The 19,134-nt window shown below is 36.5% G+C and overlaps 1 protein-coding gene and 1 long non-coding RNA gene across 7 annotated transcripts; one reads left to right on the top strand and one right to left on the bottom strand.

The window, feature by feature from the left end:
• Positions 1–4,610: 4,610 nt before the first annotated feature.
• Positions 4,611–13,129, top strand: LOC117214381 (heart- and neural crest derivatives-expressed protein 1-like). 6 transcript variants are annotated; one of them, XR_004488844.1, is made up of 3 exons: positions 4,611–8,598; positions 10,586–10,730; positions 13,117–13,129. XR_004488844.1 is itself a non-coding variant. In XM_033460475.1 (3 exons), the coding sequence occupies exons 1-2, from the start codon at positions 7,699–7,701 to the stop codon at positions 10,720–10,722; spliced, it is 993 nt and encodes a 330-aa protein (XP_033316366.1). In that variant the 5' UTR covers positions 4,611–7,698; the 3' UTR covers positions 10,723–10,730; positions 13,117–13,129. The 6 variants fall into 6 exon arrangements, 5 of the variants coding, with proteins under 5 accessions (XP_033316366.1, XP_033316363.1, XP_033316364.1 ...); XM_033460475.1 differs by having other exon boundaries at positions 4,611–8,554; XM_033460472.1 differs by lacking the exon at positions 13,117–13,129 and having other exon boundaries at positions 4,611–5,342; positions 5,431–8,554; positions 10,586–12,183.
• A 685-nt stretch (positions 13,130–13,814) lies between these two features.
• LOC117214408 lies at positions 13,815–18,506 on the bottom strand. The gene is made up of 4 exons (XR_004488861.1): positions 18,379–18,506; positions 17,375–18,291; positions 16,496–17,212; positions 13,815–14,726 (listed from the first exon to the last, which is right to left on the bottom strand). It is a non-coding gene; the product is annotated as an uncharacterized LOC117214408 (long non-coding RNA).
• Between the last annotated feature and the right edge of the window lie 628 nt (positions 18,507–19,134).

The raw sequence follows: 19,134 nt of genomic DNA, 5'->3' as shown, positions 1-19,134 counted from the left end.
AATAATTTGTAATTAAAAATTATGTTCAAACGTACATTACCTGTGATTTTTCCAAGCACATCTCCTGCTGTTTATGTAAGCAATCTTCCTGCCGTTTCAAAAACACTTCCAGATTTTTGGGATGGTAGAATAATTGCCAAGCAATACAGGAAACATAAGCAACGTGACTAGAATTTCATTAAACCTGCACCGTACCATATGATCAGCACGTGTTTGCCAAATTTCTCCAGTTTATATGATTGGTAGAATCCTGACATGTGTTCACCAGGATTGCAGAAAGATCAGTGAAGGTAGGTCGCCTACTGCAAATAGGTAGCGCGAGCCGGAGAGAGAGAGCCAGTCTCTCGTGAAAAAGCTACCTTCGCAGAACCCATGATTCTAGGGAAACATCTAAAAAATAATAAATTAAATTACAATAAAAATTGTTATTCTGAGACTATGAGTCTGAGACTCTGGTCAATTGATTAATGTTGATATCTAACTTAATTTTGTCTTATAGAGAAGTATAGAAAGCTTAGGAATAATGTAAGGTAGAAAATTTTCATCTGTATACTTCACCGTGAAATAATCTTTATGAATAAGAATATCAGAAGAGGAGCAATATTTCTATATAGGCGTAGAAATAAAAAATTCTTTTTTACATAGGAATATTTCTTTATCCGGAGGATGCTTCGAATTTTCATCAGAAAGGAAGAAAGCAAGCAGTCTTGTTGAATAGGAGGCAAACAGGATTCAAAGGAGGCACGAGACCAGAGTCAAATGGTCTTTGTGATTCTTGAATGGCGACAAGTGCTTCTCACAATGCAGGTCCTCTTGACTTGCTAATAAAAGTGCTTATCCACGCCACTCTTCCTTTCATGGTGTGCTTCTATAGATTATACGTCATTATTGGCAACAAGTTATTCTGAAACTGTCATTAAACTGATCAAAAGAACATAAAATTATTTGTACTCTGTCAGTGAATAAATTCAAACTGATTGATAGAATGTACAAAATGTTCATAATTCTATATCCAATTGTATAAGCTGTTTCCTTGCGAAAAAGGCAAAGAACATTTCAGTTTGTGTCAAAGTGATATACAGGGTGGTTGATAACTGGTGGTATGTAGAATAAGAAATTTTTTTTTTTTAATTTTTCCATCGAGACAACGATCTACAGCGAGATCTGTTATAACGAGACGCGATAAAGTGCACGCGTACCGAGCAAAAATTCATTTTCTCGAAAACCAAGCCTCAAACGAAAAATTTTTATTCTATATTTTCGATTTCTTTTTTCACGTTGAATCACCCCCTTTCTGCTTGTACCTCCAGTTACCAACCACCCTATATGCATTAAGATATATACATAATGGTATACGTGAACATTAGAAAACCAATAGCTAATGATCTGCCTATTGTTCTAAACGTAAATATTTTTCTGGGCTCCTAATCTGAAATACGGACTTTTACCGATCACAAGTCCTTTCACCGTGACTTGCTTTAATATTTACAATCTACCAAATCTTTTCAATATACCTGCTGCTTCGTCTACGGTTATCATCAAACAACATCAACGGCGTCAATTTTACACATTGTTTTAAATTAACAAGATTAACAGACAAGTTAAATAATTGAAACGATATAATGGACCAGTATAGTTAATATGTACCAAGTTTGACAAATCTCTTCAGTATCAAATTTGACTAGTTCAATCTAGAATGAACTGTATTATTTCTAATATTAATTCTATCGTTAACACAGCCGCTATTTCCGATAACCATTGCTTTTAATAAACGGCATACTATTAATACAGGACTAAACTAATCAAGTTTGTTAGTGAAGAGATTCGTTAAAATCGATATTACCTCAGAAGATCGGACTTGGACAAAACCTACGATTCAGTAATAATAGAAATGTCCGAAAATAACTGAAGAACAAGCTGAACATCATTTTGAACATCAGCAATCGTTCAGCTACACATAGTAAAATCCCTACAACGTGGTTAAGTGCATCCACGATGAGGTTAATCACAATGAACGATAGACATGCTGGAAGACGAAGATCTTGATTCACGAACGGAATGAGTGCTCGTCGGTTTTCGGTCCGTAAACTTGAAACTTCTACTACAGCAATGTCTCCTATGGCTTCTCAGCCAACGTTATTGCCCATGTGCACAAAGTGTCCCTGGGACTAGGCCATGCGCATTATAAACGTTGCCTTTACGATCCACGCCGACAGATAGTTTCTACAATGTTTGCACCGGTGCCATCGTTTTCGCCATGTGTTGAACACACGGTACCGTCATCCGGAGTAACAGCAATAAGCCCAAGGTAGGAAAGTTGCATAGTCTTCGGGCACGTACACAATCTGAAAATTTTATAAGCTTTATGAATGAATTTCCTGAACATAGACGAAGAAATATAATCTAAACAATGATCTGTACATTTCACGTTCTATACATTTTCACGTTTTTTAAATTTCCTATAAATGCATGAAGATTGCCAGTCTAATTATAAGCACCAATTTAATTGATATTAATTCTTATTACACTGCTAATAAAATGACTGAGAAGTGATGCTTGGTATAATCAAACGTATATTTATTTGAAACTTTCCCAGATTAGTTTTTCTTGTAATGGTGATATAATATTATGAATCGACGATGGCCTCAAATTTGAAATAATCTTGACTCAATGAGAATAGACAATACTCAATACTCAATTATTATCACCAATCAATTGCATTTATTGCAATTATCAATTACACATTACCAATTGGCGGCTTGTCTGGATTAGCCATTAAATTAGTTATTTAATGTTACATTTTGCAGAAATTCAAGTACGAAGATATTATTCGTAACCTGTTCGTTAATTATACAAGTATGAATGGTCGCATAAGAAGATTTGAATGGCAGGAAAAACATGCTGATGTCCTGGGACAAGTTCTCGTCTTTTACCTTTTTCCCTGTAAGGAAACATGTGCCTGTAAGGAAACCAGGGAATTTTCGGCAGGTCGCAAACACATGTTCCGAGTTTCCGTTCTGCTCGTAAATGCAATTCACAAACGGCACGGTCGACTCGACGTAACGACACATGGGCCATTATTCCATGCCTATTGCCACAATGTACGCCGTCCATTCTTCACAGGCTAGCATAAACGTCCGTAGGCTTGAAAGCTATGTGTTATGCAACTTTTTTTTTTCTTTATTTATTTGTTGAAATTACAATCAATTCTCGCGTTGAGAATGTGTTATGCAACTTGGGAGAAGCTTTTTTAGAATAAGGAAGATTTGCAAAATGGAAGATTTCCTCGATCAAGTTAATCTTTGATCAATCACCTGCAGCAATAAGCATGTTTAGAAATATTTTCCTTGATATTTTCAATAAAAATCCACTGCATTCGCCTTCGCATAATTCACCTTTTTAAACACTAACCATCACTTCGGAATAAGCTTCTTGGGATTCCCCGTCGTAACGGCTAGATGGTCGTAGACGCACCAGCGCCGTTTTATGACTATGATGGAGGACTTGTCGAAGATGCTCGCCTCTCGCCAGGTGCTAATAGTTTTGCTGGTGGCTGGATTCAACCTGGCATACCGGAGATCTTAATCACTGCAAACTGCAGTAACTGTAAACAAGGTGACTCGTAAATTTCCACCAAATCGGATTTACAGCGACCGTGCGCCGCTTCCAAGGAATTAAGTTGAGTGACCCTTGTCTCTAATCAGGTACCATTAGAAACAGGTAGAAATAGCACGTAGCCGTTTATGTGAAAGAAGTTCCCTCTCTCCACGGAAATTTCTAGATCCTAAATCTAGATCATCTTGTGCCAGTATTGCTCAACTTTTTGGATATCCACTCCAATTTCTAACAGTTATATTACCTAAGATATTAACATAATTAAAAGGATATCAAGGACCTATCACAGTAAATACGTAATTGGAATGATATAAAACTTTTTTGCTTGTATTATTTGCTAATAATATAAAACGTCTTTGCTTACTGCAGCCTGATCTTGAAACCAGGAATTTTTAAATAATTTTTGAAGATGAAACGTAATCTACTTTTTAAATGAAACTTGGTATTTTCAAACAATTTTTTACATATATATACAGAAAAATATAACCGTCCTTCTTGAAGGGATAGGAAAAGATGAAGAAAACAAAGGAGAATATATATCAATTTGTTTTCTTGTTTCGACGAAGGCATGGGCAAGGAAGGAAGCCATAAAACGTAGTCGTTGGCAGAAAAAGGAGCCTCTGAAGACTCTTAACCTGCAGCGGTGCACGACGAGGCACACATTCGCATGTACACCGATTAAATGCGCCCCAGTACGCGCAATTAAGCCCGCGTTAATATCGTGAAACGGTGCGTGCGGCAGGAACGCGCACGCACGTGTACAACCCCTTGTGTGCTGCGTAGATGAGCTCTCCTCCTGGAGACCCTGAATAACGATGCTCGTTTAATTTCGTCTCCTACAAATTTTTGAAGTATCTTTTACTACATTGCGAAACGTGTATTCTCATTTCTAACTAATAAAAAAAGCTTCTAAGGAGAAGAAATAATAAAAATACCTTAATGTCTTATGATGTTATGTGACTCAAATTCATATTAATTTTTTCTCCTGCCTCCAAATATTTAAAATATATTTTAATCCTTTTGTTTCATTATAGATGGCAAAAATTCAAGTTCTAGATTAATCTTCTTTAACTTTCTGAAGTTAGGAACGTTTTAAACAATCTAATATTACTAAGCCATTATCTCGTGATTTCTATATACATCTTCAGATTGATCTCCTTTCGCCAATATAATCGACAGTCGTGTCTCTTTATAGCGATAATGAAACTTTACAATGTTTTATATAACACGCATAATAGGTGTGTACATAAATATTTTCTATGATAAGTCGAGTCCTTGTAATAATTCATACTTTCACGAGGCACTGTATGTATAAGCGTAGAAGTGTCAAAAAATCAGGTCGATTCGTGGCCAAACCCCTCGAGGTTTTCAGCTGCAAGGGAAGGCTAGAGGGGTCAGGAAAACGCCGCGAGTTATTCGACTTTGATCAGCAACGAGTATTATTTTGGTGTTTGGCCGCGTTATTTATCGGCCTCTTTATTGGCGATCTGATTTTCAGTTGGCCACGAGCCAGGATCCGGGATTTTCTGCTTGGTCGTTTCGCTTCCCAGAAGTGAACGGGAGAGACGATGAAGCCGCGCTAATGTCTTCACTTTCGATAAACGTGTTCCGACGTTGACGACAAACCCAGACGCTTGCTCTGAGACTTCCTCAAACGTTCGAAAGTCTCTCTATAGATTGCTACCTTGGTTTAACACCTATTAATGACGACATGGAAGTATTTTAATGTAATAATGCTTACTCTTTGAGGTTATGTTCTTGCAAGATCAGAATGAGATGAGAATTCCACTTTGAAATGAGAATTTTTGTTATTAGTTGTGAAAGATTGTAATGAAGGAAGAAATTGATAATAAACCTAGAAATTAAGTCTACAGAGCCAAGAATACGTACGTTTCACTGAAAATGGATCTTCGTGTACTTTTCATTGTAATACGTGTAACGATTTATGGGAAAATTGTATTCCATTTCTCATTCCTGTTGATGCCAGATCTTATTCATCGCTATATGTAAATCCAAACTGTAAACAGATGAATAACATATTAGAGAAAACAAAACTTTCGAACTTAGAAGAACATTACATGAACTGATTGTTACAGAGACTTAGATTGATATTTAAATTAAAAATAACAAAAAGACTATATACTTTAGTTATATGTAAAACATTAACCGAAACAACGTACAACGAGAAATATACGAATCATAGAAGAAATTTAGCGCAGTAAAAGTTTGGAATTAGCGTAAGCAGATTTTCCTGATTAATCTAGAGATTCGTTTGGCTTAGTCGCCACCCCCACAACTAAATTTTACACAGGCGTGGCTGGACGGGGAATGGTAAATCACGGCACCGGGTAGGAAAACCGTGGAACCCGTGGAAGCTCGAAACGCGGAATTTATAGACACCTTCAAAAGAGCTTTCGTCCGTCACAACAAACACGTCTCGGCAATCCAGCCTGGTCATCCATCACCCAACCTCGCCACGCTGGAGTTGTGCTCTTCCACGCGTGATTTTCAATCGTTCCACGCCTGATGCATTAATTTCAATCCGCGAAAACACACCAATCTCAGCATACCCTCGATTAAAACGTCTGCGAACCTAGGCGCCGATACTTGATGCCTCGAGTTACACCATTGTTGCTTGAGAAGATTTATGGTGCTTGGTTTATCCATGTATGCAAGTGGTAGAGCATGGAGGAGTATATGTTCAGGCAGCTTCCAGGATAAAACCAATATAAAAAGATGTATGAAACGGATTAGTAGAGGTACATTGATATTTTAGGGGTGGTTTATAATTAGACTGATCAGGATAATTAAACCTAATAAGGATTACGTAGAGAAATAATAAAAGAAGCAAATTGGGAGAATATAATTGTAAAAGATACTGAACTATGGACGCTAAAATTGAAAATAGATGAGATGAATTAGTAGAGATGAGTCGATATTGTATGATAGTTCATTATCATCTAGTTATGATTAAATGGGCATCAATAAATGATTTATGTATGGCGTTAAAAAAAAAGGGATCTGAAGAAAGATTCATACTCGAAGAAAGGAACGCTATCACAATGATAAGTAAACGAAAGGAAGCCGAGGAATCGCGCGTTTTCGCGCCAAGTGAATGCAAAGTTTCGCACATCGGAGCGTGTTCCTGGCTATCCCCCGCTTTATTCTCACTGGCTCCTCACGATATAAATATTCAACATGGGTCGTCCCTCGAGCCTTCTATCCTTCTCCATCATATCTCCCTTTCCACTCCTTCTCCCTACTCACAGCCTACCATCTCCCTCGCACACATCATCCAGCCAACTTGTACTCTCTCTTTCTAGCCTCTCCACTCTTGCAGATCAAGATCACCGAGGCAACACAGAGAGATCATCAATCATTCCGCATAAAACTTTATAAAATCTCCATCAACAAGATCTGAAAACCAAATACTCAGATGAAACAAACCTTTAAGTAGCATATCTCACAAATACAAAACTATACTCTCATGCACTCGAATCTCTTCTTTATACAAGAAGCGAAGAGACTTCGTTACAAAAAAAAAAAGAGATAAATCAGGGGAACTAAATGGGAAAAAAATATAAATCGTCTGAAAGTGTCCAAATTCCACTTTCACCCATCTCATCTCTCCCCTCCCGGGTCTGTCTACCTCTTTGATAATGGCTACAACTTTGTAGATGCCCGATCGCGTTCTCCAACCTCCCAAACGCCCTTTCAGTGCATCTTTTTCTTTCCAACAGAGGAATCTCGTGGGTGGGGACTGATGGACGCGACGGATAAAAGAAACCGTCCCAGAACGAGGGAGGGATTAGGTTAGGAAGACAGAGGGGCCAGGTAGGGGAGCAGTACGCGGTGAAGGGTAGGGGTACGGTTCTATAGCCGGAGGCGGGGTTCCTGGTTGACATGAAGAGGCAGTCCGAGGGCCGGTTCCTTCAGACGACTCTGAACTTTGGAGCAGAGACGTATGTTTATTGGTAACCTTAGCCACCAGTCGTTCCACCCCGTGTACCGTTATATAGCATCCTTTACAGTGTATCCAACAGTGGTGATTAGTTGAAAATAGCTGCAAAGTGGATTTCAAATATGCAACCAGTGAGTCTTCAGGCGCAGAGGATCCAAGGACTTTATCTACTAGATAACAACGACAGTTCTGGTATTCCACATAGCGCTGACAGCTCTGCTAGCAATTCTCCTCATCATTACGAGAGATTTTCACCTTCAAAACATTTGATGGATCTGAGTAGCCCTCCGGAACACAGAGATGACGAGGAGCTTGGATATCAAGCCCATCATCACCTTCATCATCACCACCATCAAGTGGTCTATCAAGAACCTACTTACTTGATGTATGAAAACTCTGACGAGAAAAGGTACCAGGAGCAGCATCCTAATGGCAAGATCTTGAGAGAGCTTCAGACCGATTATGACAGGCGTCCCCATGATAATTCCCCAGGATTCTTATCAGACCATAGCAGAGATCATGAACAAAGTCTTTATTTGACACCATCACCACAGATGTACTCCTCCGGAGGTGAAGAGATGGCACCTAGACAAGCACAACAGGGCTACCATCACATGGAGGCGATTGAATATAAGCCTGATATAGAGCAGAGGTGCAAGCAAGCAGAGAAGAAAACTTATGGAAGAAAAAGAAAATCTTGCAGTAGTGAAAACAGTGCTGTCTTGACGAGGAATATTAGAAGAAAGAGTGGAACTTCTGAAGAAATACACATTCAGAGAGTGATGGCAAATGTGAGGGAGAGACAGAGGACTCAGAGTTTGAACGAGGCGTTTGCTGCGCTCAGAAAAATCATACCCACGTTGCCCAGTGACAAGTTAAGCAAGATTCAAACGCTAAAACTGGCCACTAGGTATATCGACTTCCTGTTCCAGGTGTTGCACTGCAACACGGAAAACACCGATGGCGGCGAGGATGGTGGTGAGTCTTCTGGTGGAGTTTTAGTTCGCATTCCTTCAATTTATGTATGTATTTTGAAAGCAATTTGAAGTATGTAATCAGTATCGCTTTGTTCTTTTTATTCCAAACTCTTTGATTCTAACATTGAAACTCAGATATTGAAATAAGTAAAATCTTAGAATCTTCGGAGCTGAAATCTTAATAATCTGGCCCAATATAAAGAATTTGTTTTTGAAATAAATTAAACAATTGAAAGTTAACAAATTACTAAGAATATAGTAATATGACAATTTGATAATAAATCGAATTTTGCAATTTTTAATATTCTTTCAAACATATTCAATTTTTATGTGAAAATAAATATCGACTCGTTTCTTCTACTTGAGCGCTTCAGTTCCGATACAAAAACATTGTTATCAAGATGAATGGTGTATTGCACATCTCTAAACATATCCGAATATCGAAGTAGCAATGCTTGATAGCAAGTAGCAAAGTCTCCGTCGGTACCTTTCTTCAGCCAAGAGCACATGTTTATAGAAACTAGCTCGCGTTTGTTTAAAGTAGTCCCGTAATTAAACAGACCCCCATGAAGAAGTGGTCCTCCGATTCGAATGTCAGAAACCATGTTAAGTAGCTGTGTCATTCCTGGAGCTAGTCCTTCAGGTAAACATCTTTCCTCACTCGACTCGGTTTGTCGTCAGCTAAACAATGTTTATAAATTGATAGGTGAGCAAACAGGGGATCTAACGTTTCTACGAAGCTTCTGGAAGCTGCATTTGTTTACATGAAACAATTTATCTCTTCTTCTTTGTTCAGGTTGCTTAGTTTCCTAATTCATGTTTAGCACGTTTGCTGGATCTTTCGTATTATCTTGGATAAAGATGAGAATTGAGAATATTTGTGATAGAACATAGAAGAAATTATCATGACATGGTTTCTAAGGATAAATTAAGCTTCTGCCGTTGTTCAGTTAATGGAAATTGAGAGATCTGCGATGGAACCTAAAAAAAGTTTTATAGTAAATTAGATCATTCTTAGAATAGCTTATTAAAAATGAATGTTTAAGGTTTTCAAAGATAGATAAACCTGTCTTATTGTTCAAGCTGACTGATCTCTTATCCTAATTTCAACATTAATTTATACATCCATAGTCTTCTTAAACAAAGGTGAAAATAAAGTTGCCAATTTTTTGGTATCTCTCTCCAGCTTAAAATCAAAGTCTTTATGAGATTTATGATGGTTTCTCGGAGCAAAAACAGCTTCTGTCGATATCGTAGCAAGGGGGGAACGTGTCTTCGTTAGTTTTTTTGCATCCCAGTATCTTAGCCATGATTGACAGAGTACAAGGCGACCTAGTGCAAACCAAATGGCGACGATATACCATAACTTCAGGTGACTAAAGATATCGAGACACGCTAACTGTCCCGAACACGACGATTGGTCCGTTTTCAGCGCTGCAACCGCGAATACCGCTCTTCCATGTTTCTTTTTCACTTTGCTTAACTGATATCCCATGACGTTTCTCCCTTCGTCTCGACGTGCATTCTTTTTACTTGCTTGCGCCGGAACATGGATCCTTCAGCTCTCATTCTTTTACTTTTCATCCCAATGTATAAAGGCAAGCTTTGAAATTTTTAGTATTTCCTGTTACAATATTTGGAGTTTCAATAACATCGAGAATTCTTCTTGGGACTGTAAGCTTCTAGGATATTGAAATTTGGTATTACAAGCTTTGGAATTTCAATTTTCATTATTCTCAACTATGCGATTTTTAACTTTCACAATTGTAAGTTTTAAGATACCAAACATTTACAATTTTTACCTTTGAAATTCTAAGCTTTTACAATTCTGAGCTTTGGGCTTCCAAATTTTTGCAATCCTAGGCCTTAGGATTCTAAACTTTTCTAACAATTCTAAATTTTGCCATTCTTATCCTCGCGATTGCGACATTTCTCGTTCCAATACTCGGAATTTCATTCCTTACAGTATACACCGGTCCAAGGATGAAGTCCAGAGGGAATTAATCAAGCTCGATTTCCTGTCTTCTTCCAGGCGAAAGAAATCCAAGAAGCGCTGTCCTAGCTGCCAGAGAAATAACTTCGTCGTCGTGCAGTTACATGGCCCACGAGAAACTCTCATACGCTTTTAGCGTTTGGAGAATGGAAGACGACTGGAATTCTAATCTCTAGAGAAGTCTGTGTCACGCTCAACAAGGTAAAAGTTACTTAAAACCCTTAATCAACGCTTGGACACTGTGTAAATACTTCCATAAACCTCAGGACACAGAGCTTCGAGAAGGCTCGACGATTATTTAATCCCCATGCCGTACAATTTCCACGAAGTTCAAATAGCGTGTGGTAAACAACACAACAACGTTCGAAATTGTGTAAATCGTACAGTCGCCTCTGATATGTAAATGCATGTGTAAGATACAATTAATTTTCATTTGCAAGATGTTTGATAAGTAGTTACTACCGATTGAGCATTGAACAGGAAAGATTTATTATCTTGAAATAAATAATAAATCAATAACATCGATGTACTACGTCTCTCATACGTGTTATTTATGCTTGGCCTGATCGACGTAACACGTCTCTCGCACGTGTTGTTTATGTTTAGCCCAATCAACATACCACGTCTCTCGCACGATATTGTAGGTTAAGCAGTATAACATATTATCACAAAAAGGTGGAAATCACGCAAGTTCATTATAAAGTCAAGCGTGGATTTCTTATTTTCGCTGGCACGAAAATAACGAAATTACGACTGATCGGAAGAAGATAATATAAACTGACGGTTTGAAATTGTTTGTACACTGTGAATACTTGTATCTATAGGAAATTTGAATATGCAAAAATATACAGGATGCACATACCGTGCAAGAATATATAGAACATCCATAGCAAAAGAAGCATTTGTCATATTTAGTTTCTACATCTTTGGTTGTATCTATACAAATTTGAATTGTCGCGACCATCCAATCTAGTCTACCGATTAGCATCTTTCAGATCAAAAATTGAATTTTCCACTTCTCATATTACTATTAAATGATATATACTATATTCTGAAGCAATCTATATGGAAAAACCAAAGATTTGATGGTGAAGAGATGCTGTCACACTTGCTGACCGTTGTACATAAATAATTAACAGCAATTATTCGTAGTGGAGGGCCAGTGACGTGCTTTATTGACCGCTCTTTGAAATATAATCGCGACAGTCGACTTTACGCCGCTATAGATCAACGGTTAGGTCTATACGATATAATGTAAGCCAATAATTTACGCCTCCACGTCGCTCTATTAACAGTGGAGTGGCTTTGGCCGGCTAGCCAATTCCTCCGCAATTTCTGTACCGTGTGAAAGCGTATGGAGCATCTTATTAACTGATCTCTTCTCGCTTCCGTCAATGTGATGAGGTATCGTCCAAAATCATCATGTTGGTTACGTCGGTGATCTTGGAATTTGGTTAAAGAGATTTATTAATTTTAACGAATCTAAATGACGAAAATGATGAAACATGGTTCACAATGATCTTATAGTTACGTTAGTACCCTCGGTTAGTTAATTGGTGCTTTTGATATCTGTAATTTCATAGTAAAAGTAAGTCATTTATAAATTTTGATGAATCCAATTATTGGAAATATTTAATTAATTTGCAAGTTTGAATATTTAAGGATTTGATAATTTCCATAATAATTTTTTATTTTTCTATGTATTACTGTGATAAATGAATTTATCAAAAAAGATATAGTTAAAGTGGATACTTTTTTAAGATGTTTGCCTGCAAACATTAGGAAGAGGGCTCCTACGTACAATGAAGTCATTCAATGGCCGATTATTGCCCAGATTCCCGAAACGATTTTCTCTTGCTACTTTCATTACCTCTCGAAACGCTGGCCAGTCCATTAGGGTGAATTTATGGTTCTGGAGGCTTCTGCTTCTAAATGAAAAGTCAGCTAGGTCCCGTGTTCTGCAATTGCCAACTAGAGAAACAGAATTTCTATTCAAGTTTCTATTCAAACAAATATTGCCGATTTTTTTTTAATTTCTACTACAACTTTTAGTAATTTGTACAAATTCATACCAATGTAAATTTCTACAATACAATAGTCCCATCAACAATAAGGAGAAAACTTGTTGCATTTATAATGCATTTTCCTAACTTTTTAATTTTAACACAGAGTTTCTACCAATTCGTATAAATAATTTTTCAATTGCAAATTTCATTAAAATTATACGTACATCAGAATAATTTCAAAATGATACAGCAAGCACCAGCAGGGATTCCCTGAACTCGTCCGATTTTCCTTTCCCAGATTCACGATAGACAGTAGCGTCATTGCTACAATTTTACGAGTTTTTTTTTACGAGCCTCGATGATCGTGGCAGGCTAACGTCTCGACGTTGTGGAAACAAGCTCTAACTGCTCCGACGGGTAGATGAAACTTAAACAAAACAACCGGCAGAGAAGCATTAACGAGCATTTTGGCGCCGATAGGTCGGTCAGAATCTCATACATATTTCTTCTTCTTTTTCTTCATCATTCTCTTTTATTCCAAAGAAGAGAACAATTTTTGACCAGATATGTATCATACAGTTAGAATGGAAGTTCTGTTAGAGCTTTGTTTCTGAGTTTCTACGTGAAACGTTTCGAAAGCAAACAGTTATTTTAAACCAAGAAGGCAAGAAGGAAAAGTTAAGCCCGCGTTTGACTTGGTTAACGAAGACACGCTACGTTAAATCCGCCAGCGTCTTTATTGCCGCACTGAATCTTCGTGAAAAAAAGCCTGCCTCCAAACGAGGTGCCATCAGTGTCCCCCTTGAGAAGCTGTCAGAATGCTATTCTCCTTTCTCCGTTCCTTCTTTTTTCCTCGTTGAAAGACCATACCAGTTTTGGAAGATGTTTCATGCAAAAATACTTTTTTTTTTTTAAGATTTTTCTTAAAGATTCTTACTTTCTTTATTCCGTATAATTATATCTCTTCAAATTTCTGTTAAGAATTTGAATTATCGGTATTATTGGTTATTAAAGAATTTAAATGAGATGACAAGTATAATATCACAAAATTTCAAGATCCATATTTGATAGTGAAGAATATAGTATATCTTTCTCTTTGTAAGAAAGTGCAGATGTAAGTGATCCAGAATCCAAGCATAACATTTTATTTTATTCGCAATTAATCAAGAAATTAGCTTTTCTTCGCTATTCAAAAAAATCTTCTTTTTCTAGTCTTCAAAAATTCTACTAAAAAGATTTAGTACCTGTGCATTCCTTTATTTATCAGTAATAAAATTAGTCACCAAAGTCATCCGAGCACAATTCTCTCATTTCTTCTGGGCTCGATACTCAATATCTAAAAAATGATAGATTATTAAGTGGAATTTTCGACAGCGGGTGCAACAACCTACTTTTCAATTAATTCGTTTGTTAGTTCAACTGAAGTCAACTTTTCATAAATATTGAATGTTATATCCTGTGTTCATCCAGGCCTGCACAATGTTAATACCTTAGATCTGATTTTCTCAATTTAAAACAATATGCATCACGCAAATATGTACAATTGCAAATCATCGGTGATTGTGTCAGATTTTTATACTGTTATTTAGTTTTCAAGTGGGCTAAATGATAGAACCAAAGATGGATTTCATATACGTAGTTAAAGTAAGTGGCATTAGGCTACTCAATAACTTCTAATCTCATAAGAGCTACGAGAATTTTGAAAATAAAATTATTTTACACATATATGTAAAGTAATCTCGAGTAAGTTTGTTTGCAAAATCTATAATTATGTAAGGACTTTTGTTGTATTGTAAATTATTAAAAACTAACATTGATCATTTAGTAATAAGAAGGCACTAATTTACAATGTAAAGCTCGAGATTGCTAATGTTTTCCACGTCTGTATAAAATTCTTCACATAAATTGTACCTTCTATGATAGTAAGCTCCTTAATTATAAGCTTTCAAGAACATCTCGAGTGCCTTGAACATACAGCTAAATCTACCAAAAATCCTGTACATACTAGATTATGTAGACTTCCAAATTGTACATTCTCAACCAACGAGACAGTAATATTTATAAAATGCATGTATATTTTCTTACAAGTTCACTCTTAACTTCACTATCACAAGTGGCAGGAAGTCGCAATAATTTATTCCTCATCGAATTATCGCCAAATAATATTGTAAATACTGTAAATATTCGAAACTTATTAAATATTAGAATTTTTTTCTAACTTAGATTGAAGAAAAAATTCCTACGAAAAATTTCTTCTCATACATATATATAATATATTTATATTATCAGAATAGAAATTATAAATTAAAATCCTCGGTGGAGACCCCTCAGTTTAAGTCAGATAAAAACTTTCTTCCAAGTTTAACATTCTCTTTAAAATTATTCTAGATTTGTTGACTTATTCCGATTGGCCTTTTTAATTATACAAATAGCTACACTCCACTGGGATATTTATATAATTCTCGATATATTTTTATTAAGAATTAATATAACTTTACAAAAAAGTTTCCTATGACATGTGAACACTTGGATTTCCATTCCTTAAAACGATGCCAAAGTGCATTTTTTAATACTATCTATCAGCGTGCACTTGCACGACTTTCTAATGTACAGTATTTTTATATCTATTGCGAGAATTGCAATAAAATTGACTATTAAGTATATAAATCTCTCTTGTACCTTGATAATCCTTTCCCCTATTTTTCTCAATTTACAAATTTAATATATCAATGAAAAATGAGAAGAATAATTTCTTTAATTACAGAGTATTTCTCAAATACTTCATTCCATATACTAGTATATATCAAATATTTAAACATTATATTAATTATTATACTACAAACTGTACACACATACTACGAAAAATATTTATGTTAAGACATTGACCAAGAAGAGCATTGTGATTCCAAACTTACAACTCTAAATTTTGGGATTCTACACTTTTGCAATTCAAATCACCGATAATCGGAAGAATCTTAGAAATTCGCCAGATAATTCCAAGTATTTACAGAAATACTCCAAGTATTAAAATTTGACATATGCTTTCACGCTCAGTACCCACATCAGAGTTCCAACAACGCCGGAAGTTCTATCGCGGAAACAGGCGACGCTCAAAGAGCGGGGATGGTCGCGTAATGCTCAGCTGACGTCACGAAAACTCGTAACGAGTTCAGGCGCGAAATGTATGGATATTCCCAGATCGTAAATTCAAAGAAGCATCGTGGAAAGACGAGGAACGACAGGCGAAGCGGAGTAGGGACGGAATAGCATCGGAGGAGAGCCGATAAATAATTTACCAAACGTCAGCCGATGGCAGGCTTAATGGATTAGACGAGCCAGTGCAAATATTATTGCAAGGAAACGGCAACTAGCGACGCCCAGTTTGTCCGATTGGCTAAAAACGATGTCAACCGCCAGTCTTTTGGCCAATCAACATACACCGGATGTTCGTTTCGATCTTTTCGACATGTTATTCCCTCCACTATTCCTCTTTCATATTAGAAGGACACGCAGTCTTACTTCTTCTAACGGAATGTTCAATTCAATTCCTTATGTTTATTTCATTCTGATCTAAAGTGTTGAATCAAGAGGGGACTTTTAATAAATTTTGAATAATCGTGTTGTATGAAGAGATTAAGATTCGAGGACAGACGTCTACCTGAATGTGGTACCTAGTTTAATGCTTCCGTTGAGAAAATAGATCTCTTCCAGCCATTTGCATAATAATTTACTAACTGACCTGATACTCACTAGTCTTCACTATTTCCCTTTCATTTTAGAAGGGTATCTTACTTCTTCTGGCGAAATTTTCAATTCAATTTCTGACGTTTGTTTCATTTTCACCTATAATGTTTAATTGAGAGAAAATTTGAAATAAATTTTGAATAATCGTGTGTGTAAGTAGTTTAAGACTTAAAAGTAGGAGTTCAGTCCAATACATTACCTGATTCAATGTTCCTTTCGGGAGAATAAACTTCTTCGATGCTTTTATACTATAAGTCACCAATTGCATTGATATGTACCGGGTTCTAAATTATAAGTTTCTATTGGACAAACCGATTTTGCTATTACGCGTCAAATAGGACAGTCAGTTAGCTTATAGTTTATAAAATCCACTTGTCCAATGTTGATTGTTTTGGTTACCAATCTTATTACTACTGAATTAGGTTAATAATATTAATTCAATTGTGCAAAGGGACTTCGAAGCCGCGAAGGTAGTTATGTATTACAAGACCAAGAAAGATTCTTTCTTAGAAGGGAAAAGAGTAGCTGCTATCTCTTCACTTTTCTCTTTTTAAAACGCAGTCGTCAGTGAATTGGAAGCGTACTTGTGATCGTAAAGCAACCGACCGGTAGCTGGAAGACCTGTCACATTCTCCCATGGTGATCCCAGAAATCTGAGAAACCACCTAACCTAAACATAGCGACCCACCACGCTTCACCGGTTTATTTACGAACGCGAGAACTCGATGGAAATCCTGCCATCGGCGTCCGTGACTGTACTATGTTTTTCTACTTCATCTTCTTCTTCTGTTTCTTCTTCTCCGTTTCGTGGATAGTAGACTTTTTAATTTAATACACTGATAATGTTATATATTCATTGATGAAGAGAATCAGATAAGATTTAAGGAACTTGCTTTAGGCTTACGTTGATTAAAATCTGCAGAAAAGTATTTAGAATAAGTTTCAAGGTAAAATTCATGTGAAGATAATATCTACTCATTACATAATAAGATAAGTTTTGCATATAAGTATAAATCTTTTCCAATAAGTCAGTAATCAGTAAATTTCCAATAGATCACTAAGTTTACCATAAGTTTACCATAAGTTTCCTAATTTTGAAACTCTAATGTTTCACCCAGTATCTAGCAATTTCTCGTCTTGTCCAAAAATCAGCACAAGATAGATATATACTTGAAACGAAGAACGTTTGGAAGCTGACAAGGTGGACGGCGGAGTAGGCAGATAGAGGCTATGCAGGGGCTAGATACGGTGGAAAGGTTAAACATCTGTTCTCTGTCTTTTCCTACTAAATCACCGCAATTTCTGTCACTCCTTTCGTTTTCCCCCAGGATGATGAATCGTCCGTCGTTAGTGCCAAGTACGACCACCACCTCCTCCACCCTCCTCACTCGCACACCATGTATATATATCTGTATGGGGGCGATCCAATGGCACGGTGCTCCGTTTTACGCGGCCAGTAAACCGTTTTGCGACGGGCTGCGCCACTCCAATGGGACGTAGGTAAATACACCGGCAAAGGAACCACCCTGCTGGTTATACTTCGTCGCAGGCACATGTCGATAAAAATAGAAACCGGCGAAATTTTTATCCATTCTCTAACTGAACCTTCAATAACACAACGTTACTTAAAAGTTGCATATTCATGTATCATTGGGCAGACTGAAAATCATAGTAGTATAAGTCAAGGTTTTAAAATTTTCAATTTAGTTAGGTATTTTCAATCTTGCAAGTGTCAATTAATTAAATTATAACTTGTCAACTATGATCCGTATGTATGATTTGAATAGGTGGATATTTATGTAAACATAAATTTTCATAAGCACTTATAACTGAAAAGATAGTTGTATACTTTAAATGTTTCATATAATTTTGCATGCTATGTGCTGTCAATACATTTTTACACTTTCAAGTGCCTCATAAATACACAGTCTGCTAATCAGTCATAATTTTCTTTTATAGAAAAGATTAATTTCCTCATTCGGTATTTTTCATAATCTATAAAAACAGAAATCTAATTAGTCCTCAATCTTATTTTCTTAATAATATCTTATTAATATTTATTTATTAAGACATTAACGATACTTTTTGACCAAAGAAGCATTTCAGTTTGGGCGGAAAAAGTATTACAGGAAACGGTCGCAGCTGAAAACCGGAGGCGGGGTAACTCAATAAAAGGCGCGTTCTCTAAGCGGGAACATCGACATACATAATTCGGTAGCCGATTCAGTCAAGCTTTCCTGTGGCAGTCTCGAGGAACACAAATACCAGTGGCAACTAATTAAGCCGCGTAATGAGCTCGTCCCCGCCAGTTAATTATTTTCGAAATCGTTTTTTCGACTGCTCTGAGGAAATGGATACCAGGAACGGTTTCCTCGAACTGTTCCTAATCGACTCACGACCTTCTAAATCACACTGCTACATCTTGTACCAATTTATACAAAATGACCCTCTGAAGGATTGTTAACTGCATGCTTCCTTCTGATATAGTGTAATTAATAAATATTTGACGTCTTTTTACAAAATTGTGAACAGACTTGTTAATAAACATGAAAAGAATTATTTTCTCAATATAATTCTAGCTTGTGGTTGAAGTATTTTAACTGCAGATATTGTTATGAAAAAAAGTATAGTAATATCTAATTACAAATTTGAAAGTTTAGTAAACTTAGATTAAATCTGAGAACATTCTTTGTATGTAACTCAAGTCTAATCTAAATGTTAGCTGTATAAATGAATAATCCAAATTTACCAGAGAAATTCAAAGTTTATTTAGAAAAGAGAAATACCGAAAATTGAATTCCGTCTCGGAATAATGTTGGGTCTTTATACAAAATCCAA

This window comes from Bombus bifarius, unplaced genomic scaffold (genome assembly GCF_011952205.1).
Source record: "Bombus bifarius isolate JDL3187 unplaced genomic scaffold, Bbif_JDL3187 scf7180000009200, whole genome shotgun sequence".
Taxonomy (NCBI): domain Eukaryota; kingdom Metazoa; phylum Arthropoda; class Insecta; order Hymenoptera; family Apidae; genus Bombus; species Bombus bifarius.
Note: the sequence above shows the minus strand (reverse complement) of the source record. Positions and strands in the feature narration are given on the sequence as shown.